The sequence below is a fragment of the Anser cygnoides genome, chromosome 20, assembly GCF_040182565.1.
Source record: "Anser cygnoides isolate HZ-2024a breed goose chromosome 20, Taihu_goose_T2T_genome, whole genome shotgun sequence".
In the NCBI taxonomy this organism is placed as follows: Eukaryota; Metazoa; Chordata; class Aves; order Anseriformes; family Anatidae; genus Anser; species Anser cygnoides.
The window spans coordinates 7,153,267-7,170,288 of NC_089892.1; the positions used below are offsets into that span (position 1 = coordinate 7,153,267).

At 37.0% G+C, this 17,022-nt stretch overlaps 1 protein-coding gene across 1 annotated transcript in view; it reads left to right on the top strand.

Moving 5' to 3' along the window:
- Positions 1–17,022, top strand: part of CDK5RAP2 (CDK5 regulatory subunit associated protein 2) — an 80,105-nt gene that overhangs the window by 11,670 nt on the left and 51,413 nt on the right. The window contains 7 exon segments of the mRNA XM_048052975.2: positions 1,815–1,977; positions 3,486–3,539; positions 3,971–4,090; positions 4,700–4,792; positions 6,480–6,698; positions 12,027–12,194; positions 13,028–13,198. Coding sequence (XP_047908932.2) covers positions 1,815–1,977; positions 3,486–3,539; positions 3,971–4,090; positions 4,700–4,792; positions 6,480–6,698; positions 12,027–12,194; positions 13,028–13,198 — 988 coding nt within the window.

The window sequence follows — 17,022 nt, forward strand, 5'->3', positions numbered from 1 at the left end:
CACTTTAAAGCTTCTTTGCAATTTTGCTGACTTACCTTCTGCTTCTTGCTTGAGCCGTTGCTGAATAGAGATCAACTCTTCCAGTTGTGTTCGCTTGCTGCTTTCATGGTGTTTACATGCTCTTCAGTCCCAGTGGTGTGTTTGTTGAGGTTGGGAAATCAAATGGGAAAAGAGGAATAATGTTTGAGCTTCACAGTTTTGATTGTGCTTTGCTAAGCACTGGTTTTGCTTTGTTTGGCAGGTAGCTGAAAGGGTGCTTGAGTTGTTCAATAACCTTAGGTGGGGAGAATGTGTACAGTTAGATCTCAACGCTCTGGAGAATTGATTTTCTTTTAATATTCAAATACATGTAGGGTGAAATACACATCTGGTTAACCTTCTAGTAAACATTGGTTAACTTGGGTGTGTGAGTCTGGGTTGGAGATGAGAAGATTGTTATGACTTGTAATACTTCAGAGTATCCTTTTCTGTCCTTGTGTGACTGAACCCTGCAGTTAACTGCGCTGAGTCACTGCGTAATGGGACTATCCTGGTAATGGAAAGTTATGTTGGCCTGAGGCTTTCATTTCATCGGTTTTATATTACAGTAGGACCAAAGCAAGGTTTGCTGAATTTTCCAGACAGCTTTTGTAAAAGCATACAGATTGAAAACTGCAAATCTGAACTCTACAGTATCATAAAATTATGAAGTTGTTCTAATAGGTTCTGCTACTGCACCTTGAGTGACACCACAGTAATTATAACCTGGCTGCCAGGCCATCTCCCTCCCTTCCCCTTTATCTTTCCTGTCTTCCTCTTTCAATCTGTTAGACCTCTGCGTGAACGCGGTTGCTCCCCTGAGTGACTTGAGTTGGGAAGGAGTGCATTATGAAAGCAGTCCCTCTCAGATGTACCTTAGTTGACAGCTCTGGAGCTTGTGAGAAAACAGCGCTTGAAGTGTGGAAAGAAATTGTCAGTCCTGAATCACTAAAGTGAAGACTGTGTGGAGTAAGGAACTTTTTTTTGGTGATTCAGTGTTGGCAGGATCTTCTATAATTACATGCCAATAGATCGGTGTAAGTATTTGCAGGACCAGAAAAACAGTGCTGATGGAAGAAGATATTTGACTCCTTGAACTGAACCACACATTAATGTGTAGCTCTTTAAGCTTGTCTGGCAGTAGCATATCTGTAACTCCCATTGTATTTAAAGATGCTTTGCCATCTAGGTTACAAAATACTATGAGAATCACAGCTGGCAGCTTATGCCAGGAAGTTCTCAGGTATAACCCTATATCTGTCCGAAAACTGAAGCATTGTTCTTATCCGTTGAAAGACCGGAGGTGTCGAGACATATATTTGACCAAAGGTGGTATCAATGATCTCGCTATTTTTGGGGGGGTTTGTGAAACTAGAAGCAGCTTTAGCCACAAATACACGTGAAAGTAGGTACTTGAGGGATGCTTCATGATGGCATGTAAGGATACAGAGCTCTGTGCATTAGGAAGTGGAATGTATTGGTAAGCTTTTTGTGTATCATAAAGGACAATGTAACTAAAATATTGAAGCTTAAGTGTTCACATTTAAAATGGTACTGGAGGAAAACAAAATAGAGTGCTTTGCAGATAGCTCAAACCTGTTTCTTGCTTGCTTTAAAGTGATGTGACCTTTTCTGGCTTCTCTAGAGGAAGAAGGGGTTGTGAAAATACTCCCTTAAATTTTACGAGTGTTGTCTGGAGTTTTCACCTAGGAGAGCTGTCTGTGAGATTTACTGCAATGACTGGAGAGTTGGTGGTAGATGATGCAAGATTAATATTAAAAATTTTATAATTTTAGACTTATAGAGCAACTGAATCTGTCTTTGAAAAGTAAAGAAGCTATAATTCAACACCTTGAAGAGGAAAAGTCTCAGAGTGGATCTTGTGATGGGAACTTATCAGCAGAAAAAATCAGAGAACTTACCATTGCTTTGAGGCATGAAAAAGATAGTGAGATAGAGGTGAGGAAACTGACGGAACAGTTATATATTGTAAGTCTCATGTGGTCTAGGATTTTGAAGGTCTAAAAGGTCTTGTGCATGATGGTGTGTGAGTAACAAGTCATTTAAAAAAAAAAATTCTTCTCCACAGTTATTCCATTCTGCTCTTCTCCATCCCCTAAACATTCATTGTTTATATTGTGGTTTGGCAGTCAATATTCATCCTTATTATCCATGCTTACTGTTCTTTCAATGAGAGATCATTTCCTGCAGATTTTATACCTGTGTTTTATTACAGGTACTGTGCAATTGCTTTACAGAAATGAGTGTGTATACATGTATGGGGGGTGTGTATACAAAAGCTAAATGTTAATAGATCTGTTGATAGATGACGTCTTACAGTGTATATATAACTGTATTATAATTTACAATTATAGAAGTTAAGAATGTGACTTGAGAATTTGTTTTTAAAGAGTTTTTCCACTGTTGAGGTCTAGAGAAAAAGCTTTGTTAAGGGAAGTAAGTGTTTAAAAAAATCTCGTGAAATAAAGTGAAAGCATAGCCTTTAGCTTACAGAAATTCCAAGAGTCAGTGGTTTATTTCACTCCTCTTAAAGAGGAAGACAGATATCCTGCAGCTGAAAGGTAGAAACAGGTCTTCAGGCTTATTTTTTTTTTTTCCACAACCAATGGGAAAAAAAAAGGCAAACAAGGGAAAACTGGTAGAAGTAAGAAAGAAAGCATGGAGGCCATCAGGCTTCTGAGAAATTTTTATCCACTATGTTTTGAGACTTGAGAATGATCCATTCTCAAGTACCAAAACGCTTTTTGTTGTTTCTGTTAAGAATAGAAAGAAGGACAAATAGTTCAGTCATGAACTGACTGTCCTTGTCTGATTAGTTGAATTAAAAGCTTGAGGTATGGGTCTTACTACATCTAAATCAACTTGTCAGGAAAACCTACCCTAGGTTCACAAAAATATTTGTGTCAAGGTGAAAAAAGGGTCATCTTTAATCATTTCAAAGGAGGTGGAGAGACCGTATTATCCTTTTGGGGTACTTATCCTTTTGGGGTACAGTACTGAAGAGAGAAATCAGAATACATCTGCACAACTCCATTTCTTCATATGATTACTCTTTAAAAACAAAACCAAACCAACCAACCAACAACAACAAAAAAACCCCAAACCTAACTTCCCCAAGGAAAAGTCCTAAGTAACATCTTCCATGATAAAAGCATCCTTCTAACATAGATAAGTCGTATAAAAATAATGTATAAAAACGTGTTTTTGTTAACTTGTAAAGCTGAGTTGTCCTGTCTCATTGAATGGCAGTTCATACTGTGCCCCAGCAGACTTTCAGGAAGCACCTGATACAAGATATTCATGCCAAAATGTTGAACGTCGTACAGTTCTGAGGTGTATATGAAGCTTGTTCCTTAAAGTTTTAAAGTTTCATTTTAGTGCTTAATGGGTTGCATTTGTGTTTAGAGTCAATTTACTTGACCATAGCAACTGTTTTGTTCTTATAGGCCATTAGAATGGAGCTTAAAAATGAGAGAAATTCCTTTGAAAAAAAAATCCAGGTAAGTTCTAGTCTTATTTCTGTATTTTTGGCCACTTAAAATGCATGTTGGGATTTCTTCTGTTATGCATTCATAGATACAGAGAGGCCTTGACTTGAAAAGAAGCAAAGCAGTTACTTTGGTAACTTTATTTTTTAAAGGTAGATGACAGGAAGAATCCCGTTTTTTGAAGCAATTTTCAGTAAGTTGATAGGCATGCTTATCAAATACTGAAGCTGTATGGTTGATACTCGTGGCCATCGCATGAGATCTGGCTTCTTTTACTGTATTCCAGGCATATCTTTAAGACGATGACTTGCATTTGGGACTATATTTAATACAAGTAATTTGGGTAATAAGATATAAGAACTCTGAGAGAATGTACTTCTTAATGTGCAGTTACAATATGTCGTAGTAGAAAGTTAATGCAAGTTTGACATAATCTAATTTAGTCTCTTCAAGAAGAACTGCAAGAGAGAGAAAACGAGCTTGCTGTTGAAAAGAAGAATGGTTTGAAAAGGGATAAAACCATTCAAGGGCTAACTGTTGCATTAAAAGCAAAGGAAAAAGAGGTATGACGTCTGCTATCTTGCTGGTTTTGTTGAACTATCACTGGCACGGGTGTGCATGTTTGTGTCACGGGGATTGTTTGATCTCACTTGTAACTCTTTAGGAAGCTTCTAGTAGGTCCTAAATTGCTGCTGTCACGTCTTAAAGCACTTCTGTTTTGTTACCTGGAGTTTTGTGTCTTTGACTGGAGGGGTTGGGGAAGATACTTAACTGATTCGTTGTCCCTTAAGAACTTAGGAAAAATGTTTTCAGTTGCACGCTGCTTTTTATCAGCTCTGAGCACCACTTAAAAGGTCTGAGAAGTATTTTTTGTTGTTGAGTAAGTGGAGCTGTCAAAGAAAGGTAAAATAGTAGGTCAATGTCAGATGAAATTTGGATTTTATGGAAGAGTGGGAAATGTGTAACTTGAGTGATAGGTAGTCTAGTGAGTGTTGTATAAGCCGAGTTTCTTTATGTGAGATTTATTATGATGTATTTGATGTTTTTGTTCTTAAAAGTATTTGTTTTGTGTAGTTGGATGGATGGATAATGAGATGGTGGGATAGCTATTACTGAATCACCATCCCTTGGAAATAACTTTCTACATAGTGTTCATTTTACTTTACTTAAAGAATGAGGAACTTGGTTTTGAAATTGAAGATCTAAATGCTTCACTGACTAAGGCAAGAGAGGCAACTCACAAAGCACACATGCAAAAATTCAAGGTAAGAAGCAAGCAGTTAATGTTTTTTTCTTCCCTGCAGCTCCCTTTTCCATAATACCATACAGTAGATATAGCTTTGTACATTTGAAGGTAAAGGAATGGAAAGTAGTTTAAAGTACTTTTTTGAATGCTTAATTTTCTTATGAAACAAGTTTCCCCAAAACATTTCTGCTAAGTGGTTGAATCTTAAAATGTCCGATTTCTTATCTTGTTTTTTCTTCTGTAACAACTGAGAAGGGAGGGAGAAATGTCTAAAAGTAAATGAAGGGGAAAAAAAAAAGACATACTTGTGGAGTTGAGATGATACTGAGTTTTCTTTATTGACTTAAGAATATTTTGGTGGTTCTTCAAAAGTATGGTAACAGCACCCTCTTCCACATGAGCAGAATTGAACTAGGTATGAGAGACTTGTATTTCTTCATATAATGAATATGAAACCACTATCTATAAAATAGTGGAGTGTTGTGAAAATGTGATTTAGTAATGCTTTTGTGTGTGCAAAGAAGAGAACTTTATCATAATAATTATGCATTTTAAAGGTCTTAGTATGTAAGATGGGAGAAAGAAGTTTGATTTTAAAATAGACCGCATAATATTTACCAACTCATTTCAAAATGAAGTCTAGTAAAAGGTGGAGTTGGAACTTTCAGTAATTAGTACTGATTAATGGCAATAATGACACTTTCATTATGATGATTGTTCACCCGCTTGGTTTCTTACCTCAGCAGGAATGGAAGAAGTTCCATATGCGTGCTTCCATGCTACACTCTGCTGCAGCTTTGTGACTGTATAGTTTTTTGATTTCAGTCCAACTGGAATAGTAGCATTTAGTATCCAGACCACCTCCATTTCTTCAAAAGCTACTTATTTGACTTAAGCCCAAATTTGTGTGCTGTATGGTAAAAAGGATATTCTGTGTCATCTTCAAGTCATTTTGGCCCGTGTGTGTGAACCTATAGCCTATGTTTGCTACTTAATACCACAGAAGTCCAGTGTTTTGAAATATTACTCTAATTTTAACCCTTTTATTTTTGAGTTTGATTATTTTTTAGGAGTTCTAGGTTTAAAAATATGCAGCTAATTCTTCCTGTCTACAAAATCCATATTGCTCTCTCACAAACTATGCAAGCCTTTCTCCTCATTACTCTGCTACTTAGCTGCAAACCTGAGTTGAAGGCAGCTTTCTGTGAGAGATCATGCTGCGTAGCCTTCTACCCCTGTCACTCGTGTTGTGAACTTCAATGAGACCAGTTATAACAGTATGTGATAGGGAAGAACAGAAATCACACTTGCTATTTCATATACTAAATATGTTTATGACTTGGTAACTACTTGACCTAGTCTGCATTCACTTTGACCCAAAAGTAGAAAGCTTCATCTAATGGGAGCTTTGGGAACCAATAACAATATGGTCTCATTTGCCTTATGGGCTCCTTTGCAGATCAACCTTTATCTAATTCTCAATTATCTCTAACACTGTCTTATGCTGGATTGTCGCTTGTAACATCAGATACTCAAGAAAATGTTCAGTGTAACATTTGCCTTGTTCAGGTAACTGTCATTTCACTTTTTTACCATAAGTTTGGTGTGCTAGAAGGATCGTGTGTGTGGTGGAAGCAACAGAAGTGAAGACTTCTAGGTTCTACAGATTACCCTTACAGACTTTGAATGCTGCTTTTATGTTTCAGGGTGCTGAGGATTATCAAGCTCTCTTGATAGAAAAAGAGACCCTCTTAGCAGAGCTGCGTTCAGAAAACGTTACAAAGGATGCCGAGAACCGTAAACTACAAAGGAGGATTAAAAGGACCGATCAAGAGCTAAATGATTTGAATTTAGAAAGAGAGAAAATGGAGAAAGAGCTGGATGAAGCACAACTACAAAAGAGCAGAAGTGACAAAACTATTAATGTTATTATCACTTTTCCTATATTTGATAAAGTTTAAAAATATTGTTTTTGTATGTTACTAGCATGTCCTTTTCTAACAAATTTAAATTTTTAACTTGAAAGTTAAATTTTTAACTTGAAAGCTTTCTTGAAAGACAAATGCGTTTGCCTGAAGTCAGTGTTCAAAAGAATGTGGCCAAGCAGTTTGAGGAAAATTCTGGCACTTAATCTGCACAGAAAAATATTTTTTATAACAAATCTCATTTTGGTAGCCTTAGCTAAGTCCTAGATAAAATGATTAACTTTTATAAGTGGTAAATGTTAACTATTGGTTTCTAATTCTTGATGGTAGTCAGAACATGAATGACAATGTCTTATTTCTGCTGTATTTGCTGTATTACATGTCTATATGTTGTCTTAAAAGAGTTAAAGTAGTGCACTTTAAGTTCTAAGACAATGCAGGAGTAAGCCAGTTGTGACCTTACGCCAAACTTCATCTTGCATTTTGCTAACATAGCTTGGTCACTGTAAAGGCTGTATACTAGTATCAATTTTTGCTTGTAAAATCCCCAAAAGCACAGGATTAGTCAATCACAATTTGCTGAAAAAAAAAAAAAGTTTTTTATATTATTATTATTTAATATGTTTATTTATTTTGCCTCCTATTCTTGTTATTTTTTTAACCTTAGTGTAAATGTCTGTCTGAGCTCTTCTGCTTCTAACATGCACAGCTCATTCAACAAAGTGAAGGATCAGGTTTCTTGTTCTTATCCTTTCTTCAAAGGATGCGCTTTCTGCTGAGTGCTTGACATAATGTACTTCTCACCTGTATGTCTTGTCATATGCATTTTTCTTAAGTTTTACCGTTGCTTCTCTTAGGGCAGCATCTGCATAATGAGTAGACTCCTGCCCAGTTGCACAGGCTGGTGCCCTTCACTTAGGGATTAGCCTCTTGCTATATTTAATAACATAAAAGATGAAATGAGGTTGTATTTCTTCACTTAATATTTTGCTCTATTTATTAAATAAGCACCTCACGAAATAAAGCATGTAGACGTGGAAATTGCTGCACTGCAATATTACATAAAACCAGTAGAGGGGTCTCTTTACCTACAAACAAATAAGGTCCCTTCCTCCCCTACCTTCCCCCTGCGGTTATTTAACTTACCGTTTTCGCTGATTGTCAACTGTGGTTAGGCTGCCGTCACACAGTCTCTATCTTTGCTGTGCTTTGAAATTTCTTCTGGGTGTTGAGGTTAAGGGGAGAAAGAACAGATAGCTCCTGTCAGTAAAACAGCCACAAAGAACATATTTTATTGATTTAAAGTATTTTATCTTTAACTGTCTTCTCCATTCAGAGCCTTTTTTCATCTTTCAGGGGAGCTAGAATATAAATCTTTATAGGAAAGGCAGGAAAAATAGGACTGAGACGGGATTTGCCAGGGGATTCAAAGTTGCTTGTATTACAGAAGCCTATTTGACTCCATTATGTCCAAGTTTTTCATGTAAATGACTAGTTCCTTGGGGAAAAGCATTCCTGCCAAAAGATGAGCAGTCTTTTAAAAATTATATCCCTCACCTGTTTCCTATTCCTTGCAGAACGGCTGTTTCAATTTCAGAGTTGCTAGTACATTTAGATATAGCAACCCTGCCTGTGAAATGTTGCCCATTAAGTAGTAGATATGTGGGCGAAAAAAAATATGCTGTGATATTTTGCTCTTTGACAAATAGAAAACCACTTTAGTCATCTGATGCAAAATTCTTATGAGACAGCCCTAAAAATCCTATTCTGCTTATTCTCTGAGATACCTACTTATCAGTGTTTCTACTCTGTTAGGATGAAGCTAGCACAGGTGTGTCTAAACTGTAGAAATTGCCATTGACATCTGTAATGAACTGCTGTCTTAACTCTTCCCTTACTCCCAGGAAAGGTTTCAAAGACCTTTCCTATACTGTTGTTGGGGTAATCTCATTTTTTTTGCATATATCGATATAAACGAGCGCACACAAAACCTTAGAGAGCAGAAGAGGTACTTCTGCCCTGTTGTAAGCCAGTTTGCCTGGAGGTGATTAGTCATTACTGTCCTTGGATGGAAGAAGGTTAAACTAAGTTAATTAAGACTGCTAAATGTGACCTGATCATCCAAATCGGACCAAACTACTGCTCAGTAGCAGGAGACTTTTGCAGCAACACATGTTCTTGAGTGCTCTCCGTGCCTAAGGGTGGCTAAGTGCCCTGCCTTTTTACTGAGTCAACTTCAAAAGCAAAAACTTCAAGGTCAGTGCTTTCCAAGAGCTGCTCTTAGGCAGTAGTTCAGTGTCATTTTAAGCTCTCTGAAATAACCTTTGGGCATACATTCTCACAACTGATGAGCAATAAACATCAACACACCCTTAATGCTGCTTTCCTTGGCCATGTTGCTGTGTCTGTAACAGCTCAGTATTTCTTGCTTGAAGAGTTTGGTTCAAACTCAGATCATTTAAACACAAAACTGTTCTCTCTCCAGATCTAAATGCAGAAAATTAGAGTATATTTATTTGTTGTTCATAGTTGATCGTTTGATTGGGGGAAAATGCAGAGTAACTCATTAGGCAGACTTTATTACCTAGTCTTCCTACTTGCAGCTCAGCCTGAGAGGGAGGTTTTGGAGCCTCATGACTTAATGATTCACCAACCTGTTTCCCATCTGACAAGGAGGGGGAGGCATCCGCTCCAGTCTTTGACGTTATACTGCTTCGCGTTCATTTTTCTTAGTTCAACTCTCATTAATCATAGAAAAGTCTCTCGGGGAAAAAGGTTGGCAGAAGGAATAGCGAGGTTTATGCTCTGAGAACCATAGGTACTCTATTATCCTTGCAGCTCGATGTATAGAAACCAATAGATTTTCTCCCAGACAATTTGAGTGGTCAATGAGTTCAAGCAGCCTGCTATAGTGATGGATAGTTTCGTGCATTACGGAATTCTGTGTTATGCAAAGAAACTAACTTTCAGTCTCAACTCTGACTTGTTTGGGAAGGATTTAAGGGAACTTTGTGGGCAGAATTAGTGGAGATGAACTCGAACTACAAGTCTCTCGCAGGCTTTTCTTTTCCTGTTTTCTGCAATAGCATGTGTTGTCAGTCCAGCTCTTTCCCTAAACCTAGCCATAATATTTGTGCTGTTTTAAAGGCAGAAGCTTGGTGTCTGTATCTGACAAGTGTTATACGCTGAGACTAGGTCATAAGGAGTGTAGTACTGTTATTGCAACAGCATGCTTCCTACCTGGGCATGCCTGCATCTTCTTGTAAATCTGTTTATGGTTTTCATAAAGAGAAGCCATGGAGTATTGGTTATTGAAGTTACAGTACAGATCATGAGTGTTCTTTTGAAGTTGGGTTACCTAGTAGTGATACAATAGCACAAAAATGATGCAAAAATAAAAAAGAGTAAACTTTGCAGTGCATCATGAAAATCATAATGCTGCAGTTAGTCCTCTACTTCCACTTCAAGTGTTGTATGTGATGCGACCCACTCGAAGAGTTCCATAGCTTGAAGCCAAAAGGCTCAGTGGTTATGAGATGTTACGCGACTTCCAAAGGAATTGCTCTGTGCTGCAGTCTATGGTTTTAGTTAGTAGTTAATAGAAATAGAAGCATATTTGACACTTTGCACATACACACAAAATTTGGACTTAGTTCTGCAATTCTTCATTTTCTTTGGCAAACAAGTATTCTTTTGGTCATGAAAAAATACCTTTATTGATTTGCAGAACCGAGGGTATAAGCTTACCCATTCTTTGAAACTGAATAACGTTTGATGAGTTTTTTGGGGGAGCTATTAGCGATGTCTTAGCTGATTCCTGGTAATGAAGCTAAGATTAAGCAAGTAAACCAAAAGGCATCGCAAATGACAATTTGTGTTTAATGTGCAAAATAAACAGAAATAAAACACTGCAGTAGTAAAGTGATGTTAAAGATTTGATGTGAACCTGCATGAAGCAAGGTAATTAAGTCAAGAAAAGGACATAAAACAGTTTGTAAAGAGAATGCAATTAAAGTGTCACTAGTACTATTTCCCTGTACTTAGAATAAGAAACAACTATTGAATTTTAAATCCCAGCGGAGGTAAATGGAAAGTTTATAGGTGACTACCATATGTGCAAACTATTTAAAGGGCTTATGGTACCTCACAAATGGGCCCTTTTTGGAAATAAAAGGCAAACATTTATTTGAAGATGTAGGCTGTGTTACCCAATTCTTTGGGTCTGAGGAGAAGTTTAGATGTTACAAAGGCTTCTGTAAGTTTTAGTTGTTTAATTTTAAGCAACAGTACCTTTGTAAAAGGTTTCTACTTCCCTTTTTCCACACAGTCCTTGCAGTAAATGTCCTAGATCATCTTGCAAAATAAAAACTTAGAAAATGAAGCTTTGTATATATACAAGCTATGTATTTTTCAGTTTGAAACTTCCAACAGATCAGCGAAAAAGTTACAGTTGACAAAAAGGGTGGTAGTGGGAGAGAAGCTGAAATGGTAGAATGTTATCAGAGCCTTGTTTAGCTTTTCCAATGCTCTGTGTTCCTGCACTTTTCCACTCTGTAACTGGAAACTGGCTATTAATAACACACTTATAATTTCATCTGTATTTTCATTGATTCAGTGATTTTCCCAGTTAGTAGTAAAATGTAAAGAATAAAAGGGAACTGAAAGTTCAGATGGCAATTTTTCGATTGAAATAGGAGTGTCTGTAGGAACATAGATGAGAAAACTGTAATTATGGTCACCATCAAGTGTGTGACTTGCAAATTAGGAGATACTGCTTTTTACATCACAGTAGTCCATGTTGATCTAAACAGATACCAGGGTCCTTTGGACTTGCTACTGAATCAGGTTATTGAAAGAGACTTCTGTCTTTTCAAAGTAAAATGGACAATAAGCGAGTGTTTACTGATAGTTGTGTCATTTCCTTGTCTTAGTTACCTAATCCTGACGCTCCAGGAAAGGAGAAGAACAAATGACAAACTATTTTTTCCTATTTCTAGCAGTGGATGAAACTGACTCAGAAGTTAGTGTTTGTTTGGACAGTGGCAGCATGATATTTCTAACAGCCTTGGAGTCCAGTCATTCTTTATGAAAATCATGTGAACAATAACAGTTTAGATTTTTAGAAAGCAATACTGACACCTTATCTAAAAGTTTTCTTTAGTTATAATCACTGATACTAAGAGAAGGATACTGGCTTAAATACATTCTCCAGACTATTTGGTGATATGTGTAATCTAAAGTAATGGAAAGTTAAGCTATTAATTTGGCTTGTCAATCTTAAACATTTTTAAAGTTGATTTGCTAATTATTCAGTTTCATTTTTTGTAGGACCTTAGAAATCAACTAGAGAAATTACACGGTGAAATGACTGAGAAAGAAAAAGCAGTTGAACATTACAATATTCTTTTGAGTGAAAGCAATCAGAAGTTGCAGAGCCAAGAACTAGTTATCAAGCGGCTAACAGACAATGTCAATCAAAAGGATCTATTGCTTCAGGTAGGTAGACTTGAGTTGAAATTAAAAAATGAAAAGTTATAATTTGATTTTGCATGATTACAAAATCCCATTTGTATTTGGTATTACCATTGGTTTTGATGGTAATCCCTCACTTCTTATAATACTGTATTTGCAGAACAGACCTAATTTTAGATATCTGTGGCGTTAAAAAGATTTTTTGTTAAGGTTTTATTAAGCACTTGTACTAAGGGGAGAAAAAAGCTTTACTAATACTTATGTAGATTTTTCACTGATGTGTTAGGGTACTTTAAAAGCTCTGAAGTGCCTGTGATTTACAGTTTGTTGTGCAGAAACTAGAAGTTGAGGAATAGACATAGACAGTGAAATATTTTCTCCTTCTCTTTTTTTTTATTTTAATGAAAATGAGCATGTTCAAAACAAGGCTTGTGAGAAGGCACCTGTCTGAATCTTTAAAGAACCCTTGCTCAAACATTTTGCAGCTGGAGGTACAATGCTGAAAAGTACTGGTGGTATTCAACCAGCAAAGCAAAGACAAATAGTTGAAGTTGCTCTGTACATGGAGACCAAAGTGCATTCCTTGACTTAATGCATAAATACTGCTAAGTTTTCATACATAATCAGATTTTTTTTTTCTTTTTTAATATTTAAATGATTGGATAGTTGCCCAAAGCTTTTGTTTGGTCTTGTTTTTTTTTTTTTTTTTTTTTTTTTTGGTTTTGGTATATTGAGCTCCTCTTTTGTGAGATTTGTAAAGAATGTTTGGACATTTCCTGAATTTTGCTTGTGTACAATTTTGCAGCATAACAGCAAGGTAAATTTTACAAAACCATATTATTGTTTTCTTTTGTTAGAACTTTGATGAAACAATTAAAGAAAAGGATGGAGAATTGCAGGAGCTGCTGAATAAGAATAAGAGTCTTCTAAGAGCCAATGAAGAACTTGAACTGAGAAATGAGGGTTTAGTAAAGGAAAAGTGTGCTGTACAGTCACAGTCAATCATCAGGATAGTCAGAGAGGTAGAGGTGAGTTTCATGGAACTGTGATCGTTTGCAGATAAATACTTTGACTTCAAATTAATGAGAATTTTCCCTTTGACTTCAAACTTGCAGATTAATATGCTTTGTAAATCATCCATGTAGCAAGGGGTAGTTTTTCCTTCAGATCAGTACCATCTTAAAATGTTCTGTAATATTAAAACTATAACAATGACTTTATTAATAATAGAGTTATATTTTTAGGTCACTTGAAATGTTTTAAAAGCATATGATTGTGGTGGTGTTGATCTGGCATCAAAAGTGTACATAGTATTGTATGCTGATGAGTTTATATGATATTACTAAAAACTTTACTCTCTGAAAGTGCATAAAATACTTTCCCTGCCTACTGTAAAGATGTAGACTTTCGTAGCCATTAGGGCAGATGTACTTCCCTGAATGAGAGGGTATCTGCATCTGAAGAGCATTGTAGAGGAAGGTTCGTGAGCTTCTAATAGATAAGGGGAACGATTGCACTGAGCTAGTGACCACAAGAGATATGGGTAGGAGCAAAGATGTGTTTAGAACAAGAAAAAATACCTTAAAACAGGAGGAGAATGGATGGAGATGGTGTAGAAATATGTATATATTAAAAAGATGAATAATACATGCCCATTATTTTATTTGGTGCCATAAATTGAGAAGAATTTTAGGTGCCTGAAATCCGAGGTCAGAATTCAAACTCAAACTCAAAATTCAAATTCAAACTCAAAATGTAGAGTTAGTTACTTTTTTTTTTCTCCTCTTCTACTGTTGTACTAGCCAAAGAAAAAAGATCACGTGCCAGTGGGAAGTTTCGATCACTTGCTGATCCGTCAGTGCATTTATTATTACTGTGTACAGATTACTGGACAAATAAGCTGCTTTTGGAGATATGTTTTGGAGATATTTCTTGTCTTTTTTTTCTGTTGTTTGCAGTATTGTCTGTTAAGATTACCAAAAGCATCAGGCAAAATAACAAGAATTAGACTAGTACCTCCTAGTGGAGGAGAAAGCTATTTAATTTCTTTAATTATGTATCAGTCATTAAAGAGATTTTCTCAAGGATATTTCAAGTAAAGAAAGCCAATGACAAAGGAAACATAAGTACTGTATCTACTCTCACAATCTGAACACACTGGTGATGAGATGTTTAATATGTTACGAACGCTATTATTAAACAAGATAGGTGTAAGCACAGTTTGAGACACAGGTGTTACTTGGCAAGCTAACAGCAAAGGAGCCGCATCGCTGCTTGCTCGGGTACCAGTGCAGAGTACGTTGAAGTGCAGATGGATATACAGACAGAGAAAATGAAGTCTCTGAAAGGCTATGTAGAAATTTTACCTCTGGAAAACAAACCGCAGTGCATGCACATAACTTCTGTCACAAAGGGGCCTAAGGCTGATGGAAAATCATACAGAATTAATGAAAATCCAACACTAACTTTCCTCTGTACACCCCACTTCTGATACAGGTGCATAACCAGGAGAGAGAACAGTGGCAAGTGAAGCCATGCATGGTAATGACCCAGTACCCACCTTCTAATCACAATCTATTCTCTGTTGCTGGTTCACTTAGTGATTGTGAACAATACCTAATCACAATCCATTGTCCTCTCAGCTCAACCTCTATGTAAGATATCACCTCTATGAACCCATTTCAGCATATTAATCATAAGTTTTTGGACACAGATTATCCAGAGCTATGCTCTTATTGGCTGCCTTGGACTCTTTGATGACTTTGCAGTGCTGCACCAACTCTCAACAGACGCACAGCTGGATCCTCCCCACTAGAGAGAACAGAAACCAAGCTCTTCTGGCCTCACTGATCTCTAAAGTTGAAGAAACTGAACTGAGAAATGCAGAACTTTCTCTCTTTCATCATCCCTTTTAACTCTATTTTAATGTAATGATAAATTTTAAAGCAACCAACATCCAAAGCTCTGCTGGGTGCCTCGACCAGGCCGGGGAAGATAAATGACAGTTTCTAATTAAAGTTTGGATTCTTGAGCCACTGTCATGGGCTAGAGAGAAAGAAAGGGAGTGTGCAAAAGCACCGATGATTAGGTTAGTCATGCAACTGCTGACTCTGGTATCTGTGAAGCCTTGGAATTAAATATTTTTTTACAGCCAAGGAATTTAGAAGCGCAATGGCATCGATATAATTTTGAAGACTTTATCTGGTTTTGTGCTTAATGCTCTTCTCTCACCACCAACACTCCTTTACTTACAAAACTCTTCTTGTTGGAACATTTGTTAGGCAAATATATTTCTAGCAGTGGTTTAGACCTTCGCAGTTCATTTTAATACTGAGAAAAGCAGATAAATTGAGAAAGGTGCCTCTTGCTCAGTCCTTTAGCTATGCTTCTGGGTTCTGTTGTGTTGCACATATAACCTTGCATACAGCAGTAAGGGGCCACAGTAATGTGAGTTTTAATTCTAAATTGACTTCTCTAAGTGCACAAAAAGTCCTTAGATTTGCTGTAATATCTTTCCTTAACGTCTGTTTCTAAGAAGGGGAGCTTATATACCACTCGAGGGTGGAGTAGGAAATGAGGTTGGCTGCTGCAGTGCAAGGCAAATCTGATGTTTGTGCAATCACGCTGCACTTGGTAATTCCTGCACGATCAGCATATTGCTTGTCTCTAGTTTTAATTACTCCAGTATTTAGGGAGTTAATACTGTGCAGTCAGGGAATTGAAAAATATTGTGTGCATACATTTGCAATATCTCGTTTGCTGCAGTTGGAGAAATTACAGCCAAACCATGAAAGTCATTGATGTAGCCAGAGCGTTGCAGTTGTTGGGTGTCCTGACAGCTGGAATTGGTGCGATTGTTGGGATACTGCAGCTGTGTCTTAGCTGCTGGAACTGATGCAATGTGCATATTGTTGCCGAGTCATTGTGATTTTGGAAAGTGAAGTAGTTGACCTTTTTTTTTTTTTTTTATACAAGTGTCCTGTCTATTAATTGGCAATCAGTGCACTGTAGTTGTTGCTTTCAGTCTCTTTAAATTGATGTTGTGAACTGGGAGGTAGTTCAGCTTCTGATCTGATGAGATTAGTTTACAGATGAAAACAGCGAATGTTTTTGTCAATATCCATGTCTTCACACCCCTCAGCCATGTCGCTTTTTACCCGTTACACTGAAAGTGGCCTGGTGAGAGGAACGGATGGGATTAGTGTATCCCTCCATTCACTTACCAGCAGAAATTTCATCTTACAGGAGTTAGCCTGATGAAGTGACATTTGAAGATCTGTTTATAGTCCAGTAGGTTTGCCTTCCGTACCAGCAAGAAGGGCCGTAAGTTCCTCAGAGCCATCAGCTTTTTGACATTTTCCGTGTTGAGATGACGACGTCTGAAAGTCACCAACAGTCTTTAGCTACAGCCATTTCCATCTTTAGATATCTGACTCACTGGCCTGTAGCAATTTTAATCTTATTAGCGATCGTTTCGTTTATGGTAGACCAACCACACAGTTCACTGCAAGGTTAGAAGAAATTACCAAATGCTGACACAAATGGATGGAGGGATGAATCAGTGGTGGGGTGTAGGTTATGGCCTTCTCGCAGTCATCCATCCCCTAACCTTCAGAGATTTTGAAATGATCCTAACGCCTGTTGCAAGGAAGGGAGGGTTCAGTAAGGCAACCAGATATTTTTGTGACTTTGCCAGGAAGTTACTTATTGTGGAGACATAAACCTTCTACTTTCATTGCTTACAGTTTGAGAAACCTTTTAATGAAAATAAGTTATGTTTTCTACCACTGCTGCTTAGCAATAGTATTTCAGATTTAAATATAGACTTTAATGTATTAGATTGCCTGCTTTC